This window comes from Miniopterus schreibersii, assembly GCF_964146895.1.
Source record: "Miniopterus schreibersii genome assembly, chromosome: 22".
Lineage (NCBI taxonomy): Eukaryota > Metazoa > Chordata > Mammalia > Chiroptera > Miniopteridae > Miniopterus > Miniopterus schreibersii.
The window spans coordinates 4,782,275-4,807,926 of NC_138124.1; the positions used below are offsets into that span (position 1 = coordinate 4,782,275).

Genomic DNA, 25,652 nt, shown 5'->3' on the forward strand with positions numbered 1-25,652 from the left:
CCTCCTGTCCCTGCCTCCGTATCGGTCCAGCTCCTCTGCAAGCCGACCGGGCCCCCTGTTCAAGAGGTCACCCCACCCACCTCGAACCACCGCCCCTGGCCGAGGCCGGCTCCCCACGGCGCGCCCACCCCTGAGGGCGTTTACCTCGCCGTGTTTCCTGCGCCTGACATCTGGGTCCGCTTCCCGCGCCCCGGCGGCGAGGCCTCTGCATTATTTATGAGGCCGCCACAGGAAAATGAAGGCGAGGCCGGGAAGAGGCGAATTCTGGGGAACGTGCTGGAAACCCAAAGCAGCCACGCTTCCAATTAAGCCGAGCAAGGCTCACGAAAGCCCCGGAGATGCCAGCCCCTGCGCAGTGTTTTGCAGACGGCGCTCGCCCCGGCTCCCGAGTGGAGTAAACATCTCCATGAAGGGGATGGTATTAGTGGCACATTCAATTACCCTCCGAGAGCCTTGTTTACAAGGCCGCCTTTCCCAGCCCTTTGATCGGCGGCCGCGCTCCCCCCTTAGTGAGAGGCTTCGTCAGAGTCCCCGCAGCATCCAGGCCGGGAGGCGACCACAGGGGGCGGGCGCAGAGCATATTCCCGCAGCTGCCTGCGGGGACGGCCGGCTCTGCACCCTTCCCGGACGCGAGGGACCTTCACTCACGTGGGGCCCCTGTGGGCCCAAGTTCCAACGTGGCCTCGGAGCGGCAGCCTTGGCTGGCAGGCAAACGCGGGCCCCTCCTGCCGGCGACTCTAAGCTTCTCTGCTCGCAGGCCCTCTCTCGGGCTGGATGCAAAGACCTCTTGTTTCTACAAAGATGTCTTCTTCGGCTTGAAATGCATGTCTCCGCGAGGTCGCCCTGACTTGGGGCAGCCTCCTTTGTCTCATTTCAAAGCTCAGGGACTTTGCTTTCCTTCATTTATCTTTAATTTTCTGTATTTAGGTAAGTGTCTACCTTTGGTGACACGCACGGGTCTTGCATGTACAGATCAATGAGTTTTGGTCCAAGTGGCTCTTCAATCAAAACAGAGAACATTTCCACCGACCTAGAAAGCTCCCTCCTGGTCCCTTCCAGAGGCAAACACGGATCTGAATTTCTGTTATCACAGATTCACCGATCTCGAGATTGACACAAATAGAAAAAACGTGGAGTTTGTACTCTTCAGGGCCTAACAGGATTCACTCAATGTGCCAAAATTCACCGTTGAGTGTATCAGGACTTCACTGTTGGTGTCATTTATTTTTCATTGTTGAACAGTATCCCAGGGTACAAATATATCCATATTTACTACGTTTTTGGGCTTCTGGATCCAACATCTGGAGCAGGTTTCCTAACCTTCTAACAGGAGAGACAGAAAAATTGGGGTTCAAGAAAACGGGAAAGGGTCCGAGTGATACCAGAGGAGTTTCTGCCACCACCTAATGAAAAGCTTCGTTTCCTTTACTGTATCCCGTGACCCCAGGCACAGAAAACCTGCCAGAACTCCACTTTCACAAGGCAGAAGGTCAAGAATCCTAGTCAGGCCCGCAGACCCTCTGAGCAAAGTGTGATTTTCAACTCATTCATCCCCCAAAACCGATTCGCCCTTCAAGTCCAGCTCAAGTGGCACCTCCAGTCTCTAGATTTTTCATAACCCTCAGGGAAAATGACTCGACCCTCAGCTGTGTTCCTACAACAACATATATGGGCCTTCGCTACAGTTTTTACCACTTGGGCCCATTGGTTTCTTTGCAGACATGACTCCGATTTCTCACTAAAGTAAACTATGGACTCCTTGAACAAAAGAATGAGGTTTTTAAAATTGAAATTGGTGTTGTACCCCTGGAACCTAGCACAGTGATTATACACACATGGTGTAAACGAATGGGCAAGCGGGTGACCGCCCAGATGGTAAGTGGGTAGGTAGGTGGGTGGGTGGGTGGATGGATGGATGGATAGATGGATGGGTGGGTGGGTGGGTGGATTGATGGGTGGGTGGGTGGGTGGTGGGGTAAATGGATAGTTGGGTGGGTGGATGAACAGATGGATGAACAGATGGATGGATGGATAGATGCAGGGATAGGTAGGTAGGTGGGTGGGTAGGTGGGTGGATGGGTGGGTGGGTGGATGGATAGATGGGTGGGTGGATGGGTAGGTAGATGGATAGGTGGGTGGGTGGGTGAAAGAATATGTGAATGTTGCCATATTGCTTATAAACTGAACGACTTGTCGTCCTTAGCAAGCCCATCAGTACCAGGACAGTGCTGTCTTTCACTGTCTGACATTCCCATAGGTCCTCCTATTCTACCCACCAACAGACAAACTCCTGAGTAGCATCTAGAACAGGCCGAACCTCCAAGCGACCAGAAGTGGCTTCCCAATGCTTCAGGAAATATTTCCCTAAGAGTCAGAGGCTGGGCAGAGTCACAGTTCACCTGCGACCACGTAGCTACGAGCCGACCTTGACACAGTGGAGGCCTCCCCGGTGCCGAACAGGCCTGGGCACTGAGTGGCTGGTTAAATATCGCCTCCGAGGTGACGAAGGGGTGATGTGAGCCCATCAGAGAGCTGTGAACAGCCTTCAGGGCTCGGCTGCTTCTCACCCACCTCTCAGATGGTCCCAGCAGGAAACACGTCTGTGGCTGTCATGTTTACAGTTAATGAATGTTTATTTTATATTTTTAAACAAGACTTTCACCTGTCACAGCTTAAAGCAAATGCTCTGCTCTTCAATTAGAGCTTGTCAGAGCAGAAAAGAGTCCTGATTGTTAGGAGTTGAATGCGCGCGTGTGTTTAACTGTATGTCAGGCAGGGCCGTCCTTCCCTGTAGATCTCTCTTCCCTGAGAGGCTAAGGCTTCCTGCTCACAGAACACGCCTTCCCCAGGCCTTGACCATGAGCTGGTGCTCGCTCTGCAGGCCGTGAGTCAGCGTCTCCTTGGGTGGGAGGGCGAGGGCCGACATGAAAATATTGCCCAAACTGACGCGCACAGAACAGGATTCTTAAGCGGAAAAGATGTGTTCTGTTCTCCCGGCTATACAAGCATCAACCACCGAAAGCATTTAAGTGGGACAGCACATCTGTGTCTGTCTGTCTGTCTGTCTCTTCCCTTCTGTTTCAAATCAATAAATAAATATTAAAAATTAAAAAATAAGAAATGGAAAGGAACATCTGTACAGACACACACAGAGGGAAGGGGCACTAAAGCGATCTTCAGAGAGACCAGGGCCCGCTGACACCTTAATTTCACACTGCCAGCCTCCGGAAACGGGACCCTGTACGTTTCTGCGGCTCGAAAGCGCCCGGTTTGAGGCAGCCCTGGGAAAGGAGTCCGGCCCCCATCAGAGCCTGTCACACTCAGGTCTTTGGCTTGTGTCTGGTTCTGCCTCCTGGAAGGAGGAGGGAACCAGCGGAGAATGAGTGGAGGACGGGACTCACCACAGGGCCGTGGCCGGTGCTGGTCAGGTAGTAGAGCAGGCCCTTGGCGTGGTAAATGGTCGGCTGGAGCTGCGCGCTGGGAGCGAGCCACTGTCTGTTCAAATCCTCCCCTCGCAGGGAGCACCTGTGGCTGCGGGAACAAAACAGGCAAGTAAACGCGCGTTCAGAAGAAAATAGCTCGAGGAAAGTAACATCGGCCAGACATGCAATTGAACCGAGGAAGCCGGCTTCCCTCGGACTTCCGGCCAGTGGACGCCAATCGAGATGCCCTCAGAATTCCCCCAATGTCGTCGTGATTACTCCCACAGCCCCCGAAAGACCTGGGCGCCATACCGAACCTGGCACTGGGTTAGCAAAGTTTTGTGTGGGTCTTTTTTTTTTTATTATTGATTTCAGAGAGAAGAAGGGAAAGGGAGGGAGAGAAACATCGTGATGAGAGAGCCATTGATCGGCTGCCTCCTGCACGCCCCCTGCTGGGGGTCGAGCCCGAAACCCAGGCATGTGCCCCGACCGGAATTCGAACCCGGGACCTCCTGGCTCTTGGGTCCACACTCAACCACTGAGCCACGCTGGTTGGGTGGGTTATCAAAGTTTCAAGACGAAATTTGGGAGATGCAGTTCCCCACGCTTTCCAACACATTCCTCAGTTTCTCTAGACTCTGGGACCTGCAATTCTACAAATACGTTGAGCTCAATCGATCACGCTGGATGGGTTACGGAATATTTCCAGCCGGCCCTGTCCCTCTGCCAGGTGGATACTACCCCCCCCCCCCCCCGGAGAGACTGAAGCTTGAAAACGACTGAATAAATGGCCCAAGATCATATCGCTGGGAGCTAAGCCTTCTACCCAGGCCTGCTTCCCCCCGCTGCTCACAGGCGACAGAGGAAGCCTGACATTTACCCAGAGACCCAGGGTCTGTTTTCAAAGACATCATCACGAATGTTAGTGCTAGAAATGAACTCAAAATCCCACGTTCCCGCTTCTGGGGAAGCGGAGACGCTCACGGCGGAAAGCAGCGAGTCGGTTCACCAACAGGCCACCAGCCGACAGCAACCGGGAGGGAAGGACACCGAGGCGCTGAGCCGCAGGCCAGGCCAGGCCGGGCCATCCTAAAAGCCCGTGGCCCCCCGAGATCGGCAAGTGCGGCCCACGCTCGGGGGAGGCTCCGGGCAGCCCTAAGGTGCCGCTCACTCAGCAGGGCTGGCGAGGAAGGTGCCACAGACTGGGAGCCGCACAGCCCCCGCGTCTTACAGGCCCGCGACCCCCGCCCAAACCCTCCCCCTCCCGCCACCCTGTGCTTCCATCCCCAGCCCCATCAGGACCCCCCTCAGCTCCAACCCTTCCCACCTGTTCATAAATGTAGAACCGGGTGCATTTTCTGCTGTTACTTTTTAACGGGCGACGTCTGTAACAGTGTCGACAATAAAAAAAAATAAAAATAGAACGAGCAATATAATTCAATACGTGTTGATCGATATGTACATAATTTATAAATACACACCGCACAGCAGAAAAACCATTCTAGGTGACACTCCCCGACCCCCGACGCCCCGCCTCCCCCCCAAAAAAATAAAGTTCGGTGTTGCCACCGGAATAAGCCCGAGTGCTGGGGAAGACGCCCGGTCCCAGCTCTCAGCTGTGTCACCGGAGACGGGGGCGGGGACCCCGCGCGAGTTCATAGTCTCGATGGGAAAGAACACAGGTGTGCTCACCAACCCCCCAGGTTCGTTTTGACGACCAAATGAAATATTTATTTGCGACCTCCCCGTGCAGGGGCATCTACAGAACTCTCGGGGCCTGTGTCCGCGTCCCGGGGGCGCCGGTCCCGTGGGCGTCCCGCCTGCACCCGTCTCTGTGCCCACACGGTCATCCACACCTCCAGCTCTGGGGGGGGGGTACAGCCACGTGGACTATGCTCCTTGGTGCTTTATTTCCCCCTAATTCTTTCCCACACGAAGAGTAATCAGGGAGCCACCTGCGGGTTGGGTGGACGGGAAAGAGGCTCTGGACTAGGAACCGGGACCAGGGGCTGCGGTCGGTTTTTAGGGCCCCGCGACTCGAGGGCAGTTCAGGGTGGAGCAGCGGCGACCGGAGAGAAAAGAAGTCCTCTGGAAGCACCGCAGAAGAGCGGCCGATACGAACGGCTGCGTGGACCACGGGCTGCCCAATCGTGCGAAGCGGAGGATGGGATCGAAGACGAGCTACGTGCGCGGATTTGGAGAGGACCTGGGCCCGAGTGAGGCTCCCGGGAGCCGTCGGCGGGGGACGGGGGCCGCCCTCCGGCACACCGGGGTCCTGCGGCTTTAGGCCGCTCGGGGCTGGACGCGTGGCCGGGTCGGGAGCATCTCCGCGTGCGCACACGGCTCCCACGCGGCTCCGTCGGCGCAGCTGCGGGTTGTTATGATCCCCACTACACCCGTCCTGGGTGCTTTTCCTTGCAAAGCAAATCCATTTCCTTCCGAATCCACTTGGCAATTTTGTGTTAATAATGCCAGAGATGCGAGCGGTCAAAGGCCCTGCGGCCACCCCGCCCGGGGCGCGGAGACGACAGGCGCCCCTCCACGCGCGGGGAATCAGCAAACCCGGCGCCTCTCATTGCTGAAAAGGGGCCATCCTTCAAATCGTCTGATGTCCCGCTTTGCTTATTGCTATTTTTTTTCCCCCTGCACTGAAAATTGCCAACTTACAGGGACTGGGCGGGGAAGGGGGGGGACCACTCCCTTTTGGTTTTCATAGGTAAGGTCACTTGATGCAACGAGTCATTAAAAAGAAAGGCGGCTTTAGTTTAACGACCGCCTGCTTCAAGATGAAGCCTGTGCGCAGGGTGCTAGCCGGAGAGCACCGGCCCCCTGGCGTGTCCAGCAGCGCTGCTGTTTTAGCCCCGAAATTCCTACATTCCTAGAAACCCCTCAGACCCCGGCAAACGGAGAGAGTTACTTCCCCCTGATGCTAGATCCCAAACACGAAGCGGGGTTTCAAAGGCAGGCTCCTGAGCGGCGCTGGGCCGGCTGCTTACGCCGACTCGGGGTGTCTCGGGCGTGGCGCGCACCTCCCCCCGCCCCCCACCCCGTCTTCTCTCCCTGCTTTGACCTCTGGTTGCTTCTCGACACAGTATATTGCCTGCTGTTCTTTTCAGGCGTTTGCAGACCACGTCTAAAGAAATCTCTAAGCGTGAAACATTCAGGTTTGGGTAGAACACACTCCTTCATGCTCCTTTCCTTAAAAAAAGAAATTTTTTTTTAATCACAGAATAAAACGCGTCGATCTCCTGAAAATATGGCCATTGTACGACACAAACAAAAGTATCGCAAGTGAAATTACCCGGGTCACCTCCTAAAAGAGAATGCATAAGGCTGCAGAGAACAAAGTGATTCAGGAATCTCCCATCCCCCCGGGACTGAGAAATGGAGACCGGGAAGCCGTGGGACTGGATGAAGGACGCCGGGCCCGGTCATGTTACTGCCCCGGCTCAGAAGTCCGAAGCGAGGCCGCGAGGCGGCACAGGTGCGGGAGGGGCCGTCTGTGAAGGCAAAGGTGCAGGGAAGCCTCGGGCACCCACCGGACAGAGCAGCAGGGGCCCCGGCGGCCGGCACTGCACCCGGAGCTTTCCACGTGAGCACTGCTTCGGGTGCAGAGAGGGAGGAGCGAAGGAAAATCGGAAAACATCTACTTAAGGCCACGGGTGCAAAGCTCAAAGCAACCAGCCTTACCAAGTATTAGTATTAGTATTAGGATGCTTTTTGTCACATAAAATGTTCAGAGAGTCAATAATCTAAAGAGCAGGGGAAGAGCTAGGCCGACCCAGGTGTCCTGCAAACATAGATGCCGTGAAGGTGCCAAACCGAGTAAATACCAGAAGAGGCTCCCTAAGCGATGCCCAAAGCCTGAAGCACCCTATCAGCAAATCAGTGCATTGTCCTCAGGGGGCCAGGGCCCGGGAAGAAACCTCCAGAAACGGGTGAGCTCTGCCTCCCACGCCTTCATGTCTTCGCTCCTATCTGATTTGCACACTGAACGTGGAGTCAGACTTTGTTTAAAGAAAGGATTTCACAGCCTAATATTTCAGTAACTGGCGGCTTGTGCGTCGAATGCCACGGCGTGATCACGAGCCTAGAAGTCCTCTGGCATCAGTCCCCCATGTGTAAGGTGTAAAATTGTAATCAAAACTCGAAAGTGTTGCAATAAAAAGATACATTGATTAATTCGCCAAATATCCTTTGTTACAGTAACTACTACGTGTCGGACGCTATTCTGATTCTGAGTCCCGCGGCCGTGACCGAGCCCTGCCGGGGGTTCACATCCTGGGGACGCCCCCCACGTGGCAGCTCGGGGCGGAGGGTCCGGCCCCGTTATATTCTGTTCAATCCTCTGAACGGTGGCCAGCACGTGACAGCCACTAATTCCATCGTTATCTACGAGCTACGTGAAACCCAGCCCCCTGTTCCACTGCTGTCAGAACGCTGCTTCTCTGGGCAGAGCCAATATCTAAATTAAAACGGTGACTTTCTTGGTTTTACTTTAATTCAACAGATTTAATTAGGGGATATTGCTATTTCCCGATCATCTCCAGGCCCGTGCACGGAGGCAGCCAGCTTCGCGCTGAAAAATCACTGCGCCGTCCTTGTTAGAGAGAAACCTCAGATTCAAAGAAAATTCCGTGCCAAGCTCAAAATTGTTAACAACGAGGAAAATTAAAATGGCGTTTTACAACGCGGCCAGGGGAGCGCCATCGCTTATCCCTGCCGGAGGAGTTGATAAAGGCGTTTCCAGCGGAGGTCTCCCAAAGAACCCACGAGGGGCCTTCAGTGGACCCCGAGACGAAGTAACCCGGTGAAGGCACCCAGAGCTCTCTCTCTGTTCCCCTCTCCGTGCCTCACAGGCCCCTTTCGTCGTAAGGTCAGGTGTTCACGTCTCCCGAGCTCATCGAGCCTGAAGGTGTCTCTAGAGAGTAACGTCCCCCCACCCCGCTGACTGGGAAAGGGCGCAAAGAAGGTAATTCTCTGCTTTCTCCACAGGATGTCATGTGCTTTACTCTGGTGGGTAATAGACTCCAGCGGAGTCTCTTGGGGCAGAGAACGCAGACATAGAAAAATAATTTCTGCTGACGGGTGTTTCCCGAAGCTAGGAAACACTCACGCCACCCCCGAAGGCAATGCCGACCGCCAGCACCCTGCTGGCTAAAGCACGCACAGAACCGCGGGGACCCCGTGGGGCCCTTCCCTTGAAGTCCCGGTGGGAGAAAGTGGAAAGACACGAATGGTAACACTTACAGGGCTGAAGAGAAAAACCGGAACACAAATTGAGCCTTAGTGTTGGCTTCTTACACTTGCTGCTACCGTGTGCTCTTAGGCAAAGAGTTGTCATTTATTTAAAAATACATAGAGCCCGGCCCGGCGCGGCTCAGCGGTCGAGCGTCGACCTAGGATCCAGGCGATCGGGGTTCGATTCCCGGTCAGGGCACATGCCCGGGTCAGGGGCGTGCAGGAGGCAGCCGATCAATGAATCTCATCATTGATGTTTCTGTCTCTCTCTCCCTCCCTCTTCTTTCCTCTCTCTGAAATCAATAAAGATATAAATAAATAAATAAATAAATAAATAAATAAATAAATAAATAAATAAAAATACATAGATATCAGAACAGGATGCCTATCGAAGGTGAGACACACAAAGTGGAGAGGAACACAGGGCAGTGGGACATACACTTTCATTCTCTGAAACACAGATTCGTAAGGAGAAACACTGCCCGAGATGCATCGCCTCATTCCTGAAGGGCGGTGACGGCCTCCTCGCAGCCGAGGTACGTGCCCCTGGCCGGGACTGACCCCGGGAACCTTCAGGCCTCAGGCCGGGACTGACCCCGGGAACCTTCAGGCCTCAGGCAGACGCTCTCACCAATGAGCCAAACCATCCAGGGCCACTAAGTTCAGTATCAGATGAGGAATATTTCTGCCGCTGGATCTCTCCCTAAAGGCAACATTTGTATCCAACTCACAGGACTTTGCTTCTTTGTTTCTGAGAATTAAGCGTCAGGACAGCGCTGAAGGCACTTAGCAGAGCGCTTAGCGCACAATCAGCGGTCGATACGCGTCTGGATACTTTTTGAAGCCGTTTCTTTGTAGCACCCACATTTGCATCGCCGCCCAATACTATCGGGGGCCTTCATTTAACTAAACTACATGTTCAGGTTGTAAATCACTCGAGGATAAACTGATTTTCCACGTCTGTGGCATGCGCTTCAGCCCTTATTATCATCCCCACGTTCAACCGCCCTCCGAAGCGCTTGCTGCGCGCGAGCCGGGACAGCCCAGGCTGCCGGGCACGGCCACGTGCCGCTCTCCGAGGCTCTCGGTAAAGCATGAGGAGGAAATTAAAAGAAGTCTAGCGAGAAACTACACTTAAAATTTCCCCAGCTCTCCAGCGGTTTCTCTCTCAAGTCTCGTATCAGAGACTCTCCGCCCCTGAAGCCACCCAGCCCTGTTGTCCTCTACTCTCCTGCTTATTTTACGCTCTTCATTGCACTAAAAACTACCTGTCGCCCGGCCGGGCGTGGCTCAGCGGTTGAGCATCAGCCTAGGATCCAGGCGATCAGGGTTCGATTCCCGGTCAGGGCACATGCCCGGGTTGCGGGCTGCAGCAGATCAATGACTCTCTCATCATTGATGTTTCTATATCTCTCTCTCCCTCTCCTTTCCTCTCTCTGAAATCAATAAAGATATAAAAAAATAATAATAAACTATAAAACTACCTGTCATTCTAGTACACACCCATTTTTAGCGTAGTCTCTGCTGGATCTTTCCACTAGGGTGCAGACGCAATGAAACAGGGGCCCTGCCTGTGGTGCTCGGCTCCGGTGTCCTCAGCACCAACAACTGCCGGCAGGCAGCAGGCCCTTTATTTATAAGTGAATTCTCCCAGCTCTAGCTCCTGGGAAGCACATTTTTAGGGTCAAAGCCTATTTTCTTCCAGAATAGGTATGGGTGTGGCGTCGAGGGCTCCTCCCTGAAAGGTCGGATCTGCACCTTTTTACTAATGGAGACGACGTGCAGCCCTTTTCTGTGCTCTTGCTCCCTCCAGGATCTGACATTAAAACGTGTGAAATGCCCGGCCAGAGGTGGCTCAGCGGTTGAGCGTCGACCTGGGATCCAGGCGATCGGGGTTCGATTCCCGGTCAGGGCACATGCCCTGGTTGTGAGCTCGATCAATGACTCTCTCATCATTGATGTTTCTATCTCTCTCTCCCTCTCCTTTCCTCTCTCTGAAATCAATGGAGATGTATTAAAAAAAAAAAAAAAAAAAAAGTGTGAAATGACTGTGCTTTAGCTTGTTTCCACTGCGACCCAGAGACATATCAGGGGGTTTCTCATTAGTAACTTGGTGTATCCTTCCATTCGGGGAGTCATTTTAGCAACACGAATAGTAAAAGCATCCTCCTGGCTAGGTCTCCTGAATCGGGGAAAAAGTAGCTGTCGTTGACCTACTGCGCATTTTCAGTTAAAACATACACTTTAAGCGAAACGTAGTTAAGACGGCTTGTACATCTCTATCAATGAAATAAATAAAGAGCCCTTCCCAGGTCCCTGCCTTTGCTTTTCACAGTTTTACAGAAAATAACGTTAAATAAAGACGATTCTTTTGTTTCCTAAAATTGAATGTCGCCACCAGGATCTCGTGGAAAGATCAAGTTTATCTTTGAAGAGATAAACACCTTGCCCTCCTCCAGCACCACAGGGTTCCAGGAGGATTAAAACACACCGATGGGTGGGAAGCACCTTCAACCATGAAAGACCTGTACACACGTAAAGTAATGTTGTTATTTTGTTATCACTCCAAGTTTCAATCTGCTCACAACGCCAGCTTCTAAACCCAGTGATCGATCGAACCCTGTAAGGGAGCTGGGAGCCGCGGGGGGGGGAGGGGGGGGAATACAGCGAACATCTGGTTCAAATTTCTCGCTGCCGGGTGAGAAATGGCCTTGTCGGAACTGAAAGTTCTTGTGTTAATTCTGATTCTACGTCGCTCGGTTTTACTGAAGAAGCCGCGGTGAGAGGGCCTCTTTGCAACGGGCACCATGATAGGTACAGCAGGTGCCCAAACACAGAAGTGCCTCAGACCCGATCCCGCCTCCTGCACAGCCCAGTCACTGAGGCCTGCCCGCCAGGACCCGCAAACACGTGAAGGAGGTAATAACAGGGATATGGAAGCAATTAATTCTGAATCGGGGGTCAATTATGAACAGGGAAGCGTAACAGCCATTTATAATTATAAGTTAATGTGCTATGTCTCCCTGGGATTTTTCTAATTATGAAATGAAGGACTCTATCTTCTGTTAATAGAATTTCCAATGTCTGTAAAATCTAAATGGAAAGCGTTTTTGTTTAAACACAGAAGACGGAATACATGCACTCATCCATTAGAGCTCCAGGAACCCGCCACCCCCTCCAAAATTTCTGTAAAGACTTTTAAAAACATGTATAAATCTTCAAGTAGAGACTATAGAAGAGGAGATGACAACAGTCAAGAAATATCTAAATACTGAGAGATTGAAAGCAGATGCTCTGGTGGTATGGGATTTAGCACATCAGAGATCCCTCAAATTTATATTCCGAAGGAAGAAAGTCAATTTAGGAGGAAAAGACCAGGAATTGGGTGCACCGGGGATCTCTGACTGCGGGACATACAGAAAATTTTCAAACAGTATTGGCTGAAAAAGTAATCAGACCCTCAGGTCCCAACCCCCAGGCTATATGACTAAGCAACTTTCCCCTCCCCTTCAGGTCAGAAGGACATTTCTTCTCAAATGCTTGACCTCTCTATACAAGCACCAAGCACAGGGACAGTAGGCCTCGCTGGACAAGAGAACAGTGGAAAAAAAAAACCAAGAAATGTAAACTATTAAAATTTCCTTTAAAGAAATGGCAACTATATTGCCAGTAGATTTAACATCGTTAATTAAAAAAAATATATCTGAAGGAAACAAAGAAGAAATTTCAAAGTGCTGAGGAAAAAAACAATTGTCAAATTAAACTTTTACATCTAGATAAGGTATCGCTCAAGTGAAGAGAGACAATTTCAAACATAAAGTGGAGATGAGAGAGTTCACTTCTCGTGCATCCAGTACTGAAAGAACCACTAAAGGATGTACTTCAGTACAAAACAAAAGGAAACAAAAAAGCACAAAGAGAGAAAGTGAGATGCAGTTGGTAAATATATGTAGCCGCCGAATATAAAATAGCTGAGTTTCTTTGCTTCATATAACTAAGAGTAAAGTTAAAAACAACATCGAGGAAGGTGGGAGTGTTAGTAGCTAACTTTGCTGATGTTCTCAGTTCATCTGGGGAAGATGCTGCATATCTTTAGCTAACTTAAGAAACTTAATCAACGTTAGACATTTATTTTAAAAATGCATTCATGCTTTGTGCTTCTGAAATGCTGTAAATGTTTTATTTCTTGTATGGCAGTTACATGGCTGTGCATGTTGTGATAAATTCATTTTTGCTGTGTGCAATTTTCTGTATGTATATTGCAGTTCAATATTTTTTTTTACTTAAGAAAACAATTACAAAAACAATAAAAATATAATTAGCTGCTTCCAAACTGGTGAAGAAGAAAAACAAAGGAATTTTTTAAAATGTATAAGCCAGTAGAAATAAGAAAGGTGAGGTTTAAAAAAAAAACAAAAAAGCAGAAGCAAAGAAAAACCGATGTTAAAGAAACAGCACAAAATAAGATCTAAGAAATTAATCCAAATTGATCAGTGCTCACAATAAATATAAAATTAAGTATTAAAAGAGATTACTATACACAGCATGGAGCAAAAGTAGGTTTACAGTCGTGAGCACACAAAACAGTTTATTCTTGTGTTATTACTTATTAATTTTCATATTATTTCTCCATACAAACAACTGTAAACCTACTTTTGTCCCACACAGTATTGTATTTTCTAAAAACAAACTAAAAAGGGAGCTATATAATCTTTAGAAGATGAAACCTTAAAACTTAATACTTAAAAATTATCAGAGAAAGGTTGAAAACAAAAAAAAAAAATGGGAGGAAAATTCACTACGTAAATTTTGATCTGATCTAGCAAATCAGATAAGATAGACTTTCAGGCAAACTGTATAGGATAAAATAGTCCAAGGACATAATATTGCGATTTTTTTTTTGGGGGGGGTGTCTTTTGGGGGTTTGTTTTGTTGGTTTTTGTTAACGCTCACCAAAGGGTATTTTTTCCATTGATTTTTTTTTTTTTAGAGAGAGTGGAAGGGAGGGGGAGGGGGAGAGAGAGAGAGAAACATTGATCCGAGAGAGACGCATCGATCCATTGCCTCCTGCAGGGGCCCCGACTGGGGCGGGAATCGAACCTGCAGCCCAGGCACGTGCCCTTGCCTGGGAATCAACCCCACGGCCCTTTACATACGAACGCTGGCTCGCAGGCTAGACGTGGCCGGCGGACTGTGGTTTGCTGACCTCTGACCTGGACCCCCACAGGCCAGATAGGTGTTGTCTACGCCGTTTCCCCCGGTTCAGTTCTCGGCTCCACGCCGGCGGCTGACTTGCGTGCTTTCTGGCTCACTCACGGAGGTGAGGTGCCGAGACCGTGGCAGCTCACTCACAGTCACGTCAGGCAAAATGATATACATTGTGGCACCTTGGAAAAGGTTGCCCACGTGGGACGCGACTGAACACAGGCGGATTCAGCCGGGTTTGACTGGAGCTCGTTTGTTCTCTGTTCCAAGCGCGTGTCAGACGCCAGGTGCTCTGGGAGGCCCTGAAGATACAATTATTCGTGGAAAGCCCCTTCTTTTAAGGAGCTTTCGGTCAAGTACAAAAATAGCAAACAAGGCAGGGCAAGGGAGTGCCGGGGGGGCCCCGAACGTTAGCCCGTTAATGCGTCAGGCCCTCCCAAGCGCGCTTTCCTTTCTCGCCACGCATCCTAGTCCCGCAGCCGGGTTACCAGCACTAGTTAGCACAACAGGCCGACGGCACAAGCGGGATGAGCCACGCAGGGAACAAGAGCACGAAGACACTGCTCGGCTCGCAGCCAGATTTCAAGCAGAAGAAAACGCGCTGTAAAAGGTGCGTTTGTTTTTCTTCCCACCCCAGATCAAGAACGAACGCTTGCGAGGCTAAGCGTAGAGACAGACGGACGGGTGTCTGACGGAAGGGAAAGTCCTGCTACAAAGGTTCGGGGAAAGCCCTCTCAGCGCCGGGGAGGGAAGTTTAAGCAAGATGAATGCTCAGCCACCACTGGAAGGGGCCCAGGAGACGGGGGTGCGGAGTCGCAGCGCTTGTTTGAAGAAAGGGGGGGCTGCCTGTAGAGAGGAGAAAAAATGGGGAGAGGAGAGGAGAGGAGGAGAGGGAGGGGGCTGTCGGAAAGTCGAAGAGAGGAAACGAGAGACCGTGCTCTGACCCTTGTGTCTGGGTTTGCAGGAGGCGCTGGTTCGGGGGGGCTGCCTCTGTGACCCCCCCCCCCCAGATCTCATCTCAGGGCTGCATCTGAGTCATGTCTCCTGGTTTTACTTTATCAGAATGTCCTCCTCCGACTTCAACCGACCTGCCTCCCCGGCTGGATCCTGGCTGGATTTGTAAGTCTGGAGCTGGGTCGGCTCCTCACGAGGAAGGGAACACGGTTTGCAGGCTGGAAACAGGCTTCGCGGTTCTGGCCGCGGCCCTGGGCGGCGGGGGCGCCGTGTGTGACTGCCGGGGGGCGGGGAGGGCTGACATCCTCTCCTGGCTTCCCGGCTGCAGCATCCTGGCCGCAATTAGAAACCTATACGTATCGTCTAGTGATTTTGCCATTTCTCTACATCCAGGAGCTCAAGGGTCTGCTGCAGCTGGCCGGCCGGCAGCTCCCAGCTGCTGCTGAGCCGAAACGGGGGCCGATGCGACCGGAAGCCAAACGGGGGGCTGACGGAGAAGCCCAGGGTCGGCTGACCATGTCCAGTGCTCTCGCTCTTTGCCTCGACCACGTGAAACCCACGCTCTCAGAAGGACGCAGGGGAGGGGGACTGGAGGCCCATCCAGACGCTTTGGGGAGCCGTGCGCATGGAGCAGGCTCCCTCTGCAGACTGTGGGCTGTTCAGGCCCAGCACAGCCGTTCCATTAGGCAGCCTTCTGGTTTTCCCTGCTTTCCAGGGACTTCAGACTCAATTCCAAGTAAATGTCCAGTTGCTTAGAGAAAAGGTAAATTCAATGCACAGCTGAGGTAGTGTTGTTGGGCAGGTCCCCGGAAAACTACAGGAAAATCAGTATTAATCACTCAGTGGGGTCCTTTATAGGAGAGATTGGGGGGTTATCCTTGCTCATCTGGCTCGAGTCTGAGCCGTATCACCAACTGAGCCTCTGTCCCCCTTTAGATTGAGGCTACTTTCCTTTAAAACAGGGGTGGGGCCCGGCCGGGCGTGGCTCAGCTGTTGAGAGTCGACCTGGGATCCAGGCGATCGGGGTTCGGTTCCCGGTCAGGGCACATTCCCCGGGTTGCGGGCTCGATCAATGACTCTCTCATTATTGATGTTCTATTTCTCTCTCTCCCTCTCCATTTCTGTCTCTGAAATCAATAAAGATATATTTTAAAAAAAACAAAAACAAAAAACAGGGGTGGGGAACGTCTGGCCTGAGAAATCCTTTGGTCTGGCCCTGCCAAGGCCTCACCAGCAGTTCCGGCCATCACAGCAGGGGCGAGTTAATTAAATGTTTGACCAAATACAACAGGCTAATGTTTAAGTTGATGACTCTGTACGGCCCTCGAACGATGTTATAAATATCCAGATGGGCCTTGGCAGAAACGAGGTTCCACAGCCCTGCTTTAAATAATCACGGGAGCCCGGCCGGCGTGGCTCAGCGGTTGAGCGTCGACCTAGGATCCAGGAGATCGCGGTCCGATTCCCGGTCAGGGCACAGGCCCGGGTTGCGGGCTCGATCCCCAGTCGAGGGCCTGCAGGAGGCAGCCGATCAATGACTGTCATCATTGATGTTTCTCTCTCTCTCTCCTGCTCCCTTCCTCTCTCTGAAACCAACAAATATTTTTAAAAAATAAAATAAAATAACCAGGGGCACTTTTTCTTTTCAAATCTGTAGCTCATTTCACGACCGAGGGCATCCGGGTTTCTAAGAAGTGTCCTTGTGAGATGCATATTCTGCACAGATCCAGCCCACCGCAAAACGTCCCCGATGAGTCCCTGACGCCGCCTCATAACTGCTATTTTCACCGTCATTCTGAGTTAGATGCGGGTGAGAAGGAACTGAACGGAGGTGGAAAGCCGGCTGGCACAGTGCGTGTCCGGAACGCAAGGTAAACTCATGGCTGCAGACGGGCCGTTCGGGGTCAGCTTCTCAGAAGCATCAGTTGGGTATCTACCTACGTGCCGGGCTCTGTAAGCACGTGACATAAAGGTGCAGGTGAGACCCACGCCCTGGCCATGAAAAGCGGACAAGTCGGGAGTTCTCTCCACGTCGGTGGACGGCCTGCAGAGGTTTTGTGTACAAAAATGTGTGTGTGCATTTTCCTAGGGTGAAATCGCCCATTTCATGAGCTCCTTGAAGAGATTCATGATCCAAAAGAAATTAAGGGTCACAGGTTTAAAACCTGGCTGGGTAAAAAATAATAATAATAAATGTCTCCTATCTATGTACCGTGATAGGTTTTGGAAAATGACACAGACATCAGCGAGCTGTTTGTGTCGTCCGGCCTGCGAAGGAAACGCAATGATTAAAGAGCAAAAATCTATGACTTCGGCGGGCTCGCCGATGAGGGAACACACCGTTTTAATTGTTGCCCAAAGACATGCTCTTGCAGCTTCACTCTGACTTGGAAGTTACATTTTCACACAAAACAGCAAATTATAAACCGAGGCACGTGACACAGAGAAGCAAAAGACGTGAAATACATGCTTCCGTAAAGAATATATGATGGAAATTGTGCGGAGCGTAATAAAGGGCAGGGGGAAAAACTCCTTGGAGATAAAATTAACATTTCAAACTTAAACGTGACATTTTTTTTTTTTCCAGCAACTGCAGACTAAGGGAATAAGAGTTATTCTTATATTTTGAGTATTAATTGCTCGAGTGCAGTAACAGCTGCGCACGCGGCCCCGGCTGGCGTGGCTCGGCGGTGGGAGGGCCGTCCCGTGTGCGAAAGCCCGTGGGCCCCACTCCTGGTGGGGGGCACGTGCCCAGGTTTCAGGCTCAATCGCCAGTCGGGATGCGTGCAGGAGGCTGCTGGTCGATGTTTCACTCTCACGTCAAGTGCTCCCCGTGTGCCGGGCACAGTGGTTAGCAATTTACGTAGATTTCCTTTTTTTTTTTTAATGCTCACTCAAGGATATGCTTATTGGTTTTAGAGAGAGAGGAAGGGAGACAGGGAGGGAGAGAAACACTGATGTGAGGGAGACACATCGAATGGCTGCCTTCTGCACTCACCCCGACCGGGGATCGAGCCTGCACCCCGGGCCTGTGCCCTGAGCGGGAATCGAACCGCGATCTCCTGGATCCCAGGTCGATGCTCGACCGCTGAGCCACGCCGGCCGGGCCAAAATTAACTCTTATCCTGCCTTCATCATAGAGAACTGAATACCACCCACCCCCCCCCCGGAGAGTTTTGTAAGAGCACAAAGCCATACAGTGAGAATTGCAGAGAGAGCCCTTTCTCCAGATAAACAGATAAATCAACCTTCTCCCCAGAGGCCTAGGAAGTTTTCACTTGAGTTCTCTGAAATTACCGTCAGCCCCCCAAATCTGCCCTGCCCTAGGCTGTACCCCTCCTCTGGGGGCAGCCTGCAAGATGGGCCACGCAGAGCCGTGAGGGTGGGATCCCCCAGCCCCGGGCCCTAAGAGCATCTCAGCGGCAGAGCGACCCAGGGAAGCCATGGAGCCTCTGCTGCTACTGCCCTGGAGCCCCTTCCACTCCTCCACTGCCCCTCCCGTTGCCTATAACCCCCCTTCCCCCCAAAAAAACTCACCAGGTAGCTTTCTGCCCACAAACCTCTGTCTCAGAGTCTGCTTCCCAGGGAACCCAACCTAAGGCACCTGCTACTTGGGGGCCAGTCTTCAGACGTGAGGCTCTCCTCCCACCACAGGACCTTTGAACATGCTCTTCTGTTTCGCATGAAGGCTACGTCCGTCTGGTTCACCGTTATCCCCTCGGTCCCCGGCCAAGGCGCCGGCATTCAGCAAACACTGGCTGGATAACCCGGATCTAACGCCCCCTCCAGTCACCACATTAAAACGGACGTATCAGGAAATGTAACGCCGCCATCTCGACCTTCTGGGATGTCACTGCTTTCTCGCGCTTGTCCTCAGCAGGATGTGACTGGGTCCGGCCACGAGCTGACAGGATCTGCAATCTATCAGCGGACACCTTGCTTAGGAGGCTCTGACTCCAGCACCCGGCACAGTCCACGTGGCCCGTCGCTGGGCCCGTGGCCTCACACGTGCCCCGCTCCTCCCGTGGCGAGGATTTCTCAGGGACCACGGAGGTGCAAAGTTCACTGCCCTGCGGCTTCACGAGCCAACAGCAGGTGGAAACTCGCACAGGCAGAGCAGCTTCGCAGCACCCGTCTTGGTTGAGCCGCACAGTTGTAGACTTTGGAGGAAACAGAGCCCAACACAGGGGAGGAAGAATCTGGAATTTCCCGAGAAGATACGGAATAACAGGCTGTCCCTTCGATGCATCTCCTTCGCAGGCGGCACCATCCCGGTGCGCCAAGGGGAGCGAGTTTGCATGAAAATACAGGAGCCTTAGTAAACCAGTTTCTATGTAACTTGCCACCTGCCTCCTTAATACACCCGGGCCCAGAGGAGATTCGGTGAGAATCAAAACAATGCCGCCCAGAGTCATTAAACGACCCCTCGCATGTTGCGTTGGGGGAAAGATGAGGGCTCCTGTATGTTTCCCTTACTCTCACCTCGTGACAAACCGGCACAGGCGTCGAGGGCCGCGGGCCGCAGGGGCTTCTCCGCAGGTGCGCGGGTGGCTCCGAACGCTCGCTCTCCCCGGGCCCCGGCTCGAGGGCCGCTCCTGGCCCGTCGCCCTCAGCCTCGCCTCCCGCCTCCTGCCAAAGCCCGTGCGGTTCCTGAAATTACAGGCTCTCAGTTACGCACACTTGCCGCTTGCTCGAGGGGACAGACAGGGCGCTTCCTGTCTTGGCAGCTGCTCGGCGCAGATGTTACGACTGGCAGACAGACAGCAGCAGCTCTTCGGGGACGGACGAGGGAAGGGGTCCGGACGAGCCCACTGCAGCGCTGAGCCGGCAGGTCCCCTTTCGCGGGAAGGACGCGTCCTGTCCGGCTTCTACTGGGACACAGAGAGGCCGCGGTCGTGAGGTCATCGGGCCGGACCCCACGGCTTCCCCTCCGGCTGGGACAGCGAGAGGCCTCGCTGGGAGGCGTCACCGCAGCTTCCCGGAGGAGCCGGGCGTCGCGGGAGCGGCATCCGCCTTGGCGGGCGAGCGAGCGTTGTAGGGACGCAGACGTTTGCTTGCTTCAGCTGCCAAATGTCTGTATCTGGAAAACCGACGACACGCTCCTGTGATCGCTTCCGAGACGCACCCGAGCCACGCAGTCCATCGGCCCACATCCCTCCGCTGTGCCGCTCAGCCGGGGACGATGGGCAGTGATTGGGGCACGGCGGCCAGCAACGTCTCCCCCGCCTCCCGGAGGCAAGCGTGACTCCGGGGAAAGGTATTTTGGGTTGGCTGCCGAGGCCCCCGTTGGCACGGCCGAGGCCACTTGAAATAGGACGATAACTGGTTTTAAAAAAACGGTGGTGGAAGCTGATGTATGCAGACCTGGTACAGGTGTTGTGGGTGGTAAGAGCTGGGCCCCCGACACCAGGTAGGGAAAATATCCCAGAGATAAAGCAAGACGGCTGCCCCTTTCCCTCCTCACATGCCATAGGTCATACAAACCCGTGACACTTCTTTTCACTCCTGCCCAATACAAAACACGAAGGCTCCGGCCGTCCAGCCAGGGGTCCAGGGCAGTTTGTTTTTATTACAGAAACCGAGAGCCCCCGGATGACACAGGAGGGGGGTGGGGAGGCAGTTCATTCAGAAGAGATTACGGGAAATCATTATTTTTTTATCCAATGCAGAGTTAATCTGTCTAAGGGATTAGACATTTATTGTGCACTGGACTGGCTCTGGGAACGAAACGCGGCGGAGACCATCCATCTCCATGACTCCGGGCAGGCGTCGATAATAATAATAAATTAATAAGCACTCGTGTTCTCTCGCTCCCTTCGACTGGGACCTCGGGATATTTTACGAAAGCAAATTCATTAACCCTCCAGCCACACCAGGGCACTCGGGCGGCGCTGGAAGGTTAGCTCTGTTCCTGTTTTATGCTCATATTGCATCTCTGCTCCGAGGAGCTCAGAAGGATTATAAATATATTACCAAAGTAGGTTAACTCATCGCGGTTATGGGTCAGGAGCCCGTCTGTGAATTCTCCTAAGCGCGGGCCTTCCCGAGCCGGGGAAGACGGGGAAGGCTGAGGACAACCCAGCAGGCTCCTGGGCCTGGGTCCAGCCCTATCCACACGTTACTCTTTCTATTAAACGTTTAACCTCTAGAAGCAAACACGACCTTCCCGCCTTCATTTGACTCCTCAGCTGTGTTGCACGAGCCTTTCACGTCTGATGCACTGAAGTTTTGAGGCAGAAAATAGCTGAGACGCTGGGTGGATACTTCAGGAGAGTCGACGATGAAAGCGACGGCCACTGGAGCTCCACCCAGGCCCGAAACGCTGGTTTGGCGGAATCCGCAGGACGTAATAAGCTAAACGGGCGCCTCCGCTGGGCATTCACTGTACACGTCAGCCCAGGCCCACCAAGCCCTGGGCCTCGGACACGAGTTGATGAGGGGCCCAGGGAGAACCGCTCAGGAGGTTACGCGTATTCCGCGCAGGTTAGCGGTGAGAGCGCGGAAGCTGGAAGCAACCGGCGTGAGGTCTATGCCCAGCCCTGCAGAGAGGTCCCCAGGGAAACGCCAATTAAAGCCACCATGAGGTATCACCTCACACCTGCCAGAATCCTACCATCAATAAATCAACAATGATTGGCGAGGGCATGGGGAAAAGGGAGCCCTCGGGCACTGCTGGCGGGGGTGCCTCGTGGGCACAGCCGCTCTGGAGACGGTGCGGAGGGTCCTCAGAAGATCAAAAACAGAACCACCTTGGGACCCAGCAATCCCACTTCTGGGTATTTGCCCAAAGAAATTCAAATCATGAACTCGAAAAGGTAAACGGACCCCCTTTTTTCACGATGACCACCTAGGACCTCCGCGCGCCCCCTCACGTCTACTGGGCGCGACTCCCTTTTAACAGAGCGATCGCTGAATCATCAGCGAAGGAAGTTATGAACCCTGCTCGTGATTCCTCGGCGGCGAAGGGGCCTGCCCCGCGCTCGGACCCTGCGCTCTGGAAGAAGCGAGCACAGGAGCCTAGTCGGAGAGCGTTTCAGCCCAACTCCCATCCCATCAGAACGGAAGCTCCCCTGCCGCTGATGAGGTCACGCCGGACCCTCCACCCGACCCGCGAAGGAGTCTCTCCTCCGAAGGGAAATGACAGGGACAGACGCGCCCGGGCCCCTCTGCGGGGAGCGTGGCCAGCCCGGGATTCACCGGAGCCCGAGCACGGCCGCCAGGTGCCCAGCCTGAGAAACGACGCCCTCGGCCCAACTGTGCAGCTCCTTCTCGAAAGGAGCTCAGTCATTTGAGCTTCCTCTTGCCAATTTTTCAATTTTTTTTTATTTTTTGCAGTAAGAAGAGCTTCTCGCTGTCCATTCTGAAAGCCAGACCTTGCCAGGTTTGCGTAAAGGTCCGATTTAAGACCAGTTAGAAAAAGGCGGCTAATGCCCCAGGGCCTCGCCCAACCCTTGCTTCCTGAGCAGCGAGGCCTCAGAGTAACCCAGCCCCGCGTTTGCGGGTAGTCAGTTCCCTGCCTGCCGCCCGCCACTTTTGTGATATAACTGTGTGTCTGGCAGGAGGGATACATGGCTTAGGTCCCATCCTGACCCTCAAGGGATGACATTCTAGGGGAGCAGAGAAATGCTAACAAAAGCAGGTGCGGGAGTGTTCATAAAGGGGTATAAACAAGCGGAAATGTTGCGACTGTAAAACAAGTCATGACGTCTCCCCCGCGGGAGTCAGAGAAGATCTTAAAGAAGAGAAAGCGCGTGAGCTGAACCCTGAAGCCCCGGCGGCATCCCTGAGGACAAATGGTGGTGAGAACATCACCTATGAAGCCCCAGACACACCCCACTCCGCACACGCAGGCCGATCTCAACGGGTCCTCACGAGAACCCAACTGAACAGGCTCCGCGTGGTCAGATACTTAGACAACGGTAGAATTTGAACCAGGACCTATCTGGCCCCTCAGGGTATAGTCTCAACTCCTACAAGACCCTGTCTTTTGTTATTATTTTTTAATCATCAACTGAGGATATTTTTTCTGTTGCTTTTTGGAGAGAGTGAAAGAGGGAGAGAGAGAAACGTGGATGTGAGAGAGACTCATGGGTCGGTTGCCACACCCCAACCAGGGCTGGGGACCGAGCCTGCAACTGAAGTACGTGCCCTTGGCTGGAATCGAACCCAGCATCTTCAGCCCACAGGCTGATGCTGTAACCACTGAGCAAAACTGTCTAGAGCAGATTTGTTTTTTTAAAATATGTGTTTATTGATTTCAGAGAGGGGGAGAGAGAGAAACATCAATGATGAGAGTCATTGATCGGCTGCCTCCTGCTCGCCCCCTGCTGGGGATCGAGGAGCCCGCACCCCGGGCCTGTGCCCTGACCGGGAATCGAACCGCGATCTCCTGGATCCTAGGTCGACGCTCAACCGCTGAGCCACACCAGGCGGGCATGACACTGTCTTTTGAAATCGATGCTGGCAATCTGGGCCACCATTATTTACTGCTCTGTTGACGCAGCAACTCAGAGTTTGCAGGCAACCGGCTGAAAAGAGATACCAGACAGCGGAGACGGTGTACGGACGAAGCAAGGCCGGGAGGGACCTTACGGGACGGCTCCAAGCGAGGGATGCCGCCACGGCGAGGTCACGGGGAGACCACCGCCACCCTGCGCGCAGGAGAAATAAGCAAACACAGCGAGCGAGCGAACCCAAAGTGCAGCCGTGGGAAATTCCGCAGAAGAGAGAGATGGAAGTTCTTGCAAAGGGAAAGGGAAAGAACACACGGGCTCGTGGTGGTAAAAGGTGGCTTTGAAAAGAAATATTGAGGAATGAAATCACATTTCTGTTTTACACACGCTATGTGTATTTTACACGTCTAATATATACACATACACACACATATACACGAAAGGTTATGGGATGTAAATATTAAGTGAGAAAAATCATATGGCACGAATATATATTTCCAAAATAGTGTTTTCAGCATTTACATGTAGGTGTGACATTCCTGTGAAACCTTAAATAAAAAACCTGTGAGGATTAATGAGATCCTAAACCGGCACAGTACGTGTGCTCCAGGAAGACGGGTGCTATATAAACACCACATATTACAACATGCTCTTCTCAGATGGGGGGGGGGGGAATAAAAGGGGTTCCCTGCAAATTCTACTCTCCTAGGAAAGAGTTTGGGTAGCAATATGCTACTTGGGTGGATCCCTTTGAAGATGGCTCAGGGGTCTCTGTCGTGAAAGCCGAGTTTGCTACAGGCCTGGCTGGGTAGCTCAGTTGTTAGAGAGTCATCCTGATACCCCAAGGTTGCAGATTCGGGCCCCAGTCAGGGCACATCCAAGACGCAACCAAGGAATGTGTCAGTAAGTGGAGCAACAAACTGATGTTTCTCTCTCTCCCTCCCTGTCTCCCTTTCTCTCTCTCTCAAATCAGTAAATAAATTCTATTTAAAAACAAAACACACACACACAAAAAACAAGAGGCACGAGTTCCTTTGAGACAGGGCTTGGCAGCCGAAGGATTTGGATGACAACAGACTGTAAATATCCGTCTGTTTTTAACGGGCAGAATTCTTGTTTAAAAAAATATGTCTTTATTGGTTTCAGAGAGAGGAAGGGAGAGAGAGGAATATCAATGGTGAGAGTCATTGATCGGCTGCCTCCTGCTCGCCCCCTGCTGGGGATCCAGGATCCCGCACCCCAGGCCTGTGCCCTGACCGGGAATCGAACCGCGATCTCCTGGATCCTAGGCCGACGCTCAACCGCTGAGCCGCACCGGCCAGGCATGGGCAGGAAAACTCTTAGTGACAAGGCTGAGAGATCCCCACACGGACAGACAGAGGACTCTCAAGCGATCCCTGGATGCTTCTCTGTGTCTAAGGTTTTCCCCGCAGACTCACAAATCACAAAGAGCCTTTGGCACTGAGTAAAGCAAGCAAAGGTCGCAAAAACGGGTGGGAGAAACAGGAAAATCAGAAAAAGTGAAAAGTAGCTGACTGCTCTAAAAAAGGCACGTTGCACCTATCGGCTACCAACATGAGTGGAGTGAGAAGCTCCAGAAACTTTTAAACTGTCTGTTTACAAAACCAATACGATGTCTGTTTTTTTTAAACAACATACTAGACAAAAGCCTTGTCCAGCATGTTCCAGGGGAGGGTTGCACTGCCGGTTACGAGGTTTTGCCCAGACACCTGGGGCCTGCGTGTAGCCGCCGAGGCCTCTTCATAAGCTCTCTGCTAAGAATGTAAACACCGAAATCAGTTATTTTAGGGTCAGGCACTGGAAAAGATCCTAATAAAATAAATTGACCAGCTTCCTACAGATGAGAAAACTCTGAAACCTGACGGCTCTTGGCTGGTAATTGCAGTCGTAAATTCAGGCAATCCCGGAGAAATGTCAGGCTGCTTTCTGGGATGAAATGCCTCTATCAAGCTCCCAAATATTATTGAGAGAAGTGAGGGATTGCTGGAGGGGATGTGCTCAGGCCTCCCTCTCCCTCTCAATCTCCTTCGCGGAGCGAGGCCAGACAAGCTGCGCGCTGTGTTATTAATGCCCGTGTGCTTAGCTGCATTTGGAGACTCGGGAACACGCATCTATATTTAATTTAGGTGTCTGTCTGTTTACGTGAGGAGGGGACTATGGGCGGCTGGGCGGGATCGCTCCCTGCGTTTGATAACACTGAACGCGGCTGTTGTGTGTGGTTTGCGCTCCCTTACATCTTTCTGTCTCTTCAGCTCACATTCGCTCGTTTAGCAAATCGTAATCGAGCGCCCAGGCCCTGGTCCAGAGGCTGGGGGTAGAGCAGCAGACGAGTTCCTCCCCTCATGGAAGAAGCACG

At 52.5% G+C, this 25,652-nt stretch overlaps 1 protein-coding gene across 1 annotated transcript in view; it reads right to left on the minus strand.

Annotated features, from left to right (window-relative positions):
• The window catches only part of AGBL1 (AGBL carboxypeptidase 1), a gene marked incomplete at its 3' end in the record, with an annotated part of 374,941 nt that overhangs the window by 153,463 nt on the left and 195,826 nt on the right, over window positions 1–25,652 (minus strand). Inside the window, exon 19 of the mRNA XM_081124548.1 lies at window positions 3,402–3,531. Coding sequence (XP_080980674.1) covers window positions 3,402–3,531 — 130 coding nt within the window. The remainder of the gene's footprint in view (window positions 1–3,401; window positions 3,532–25,652) is intronic.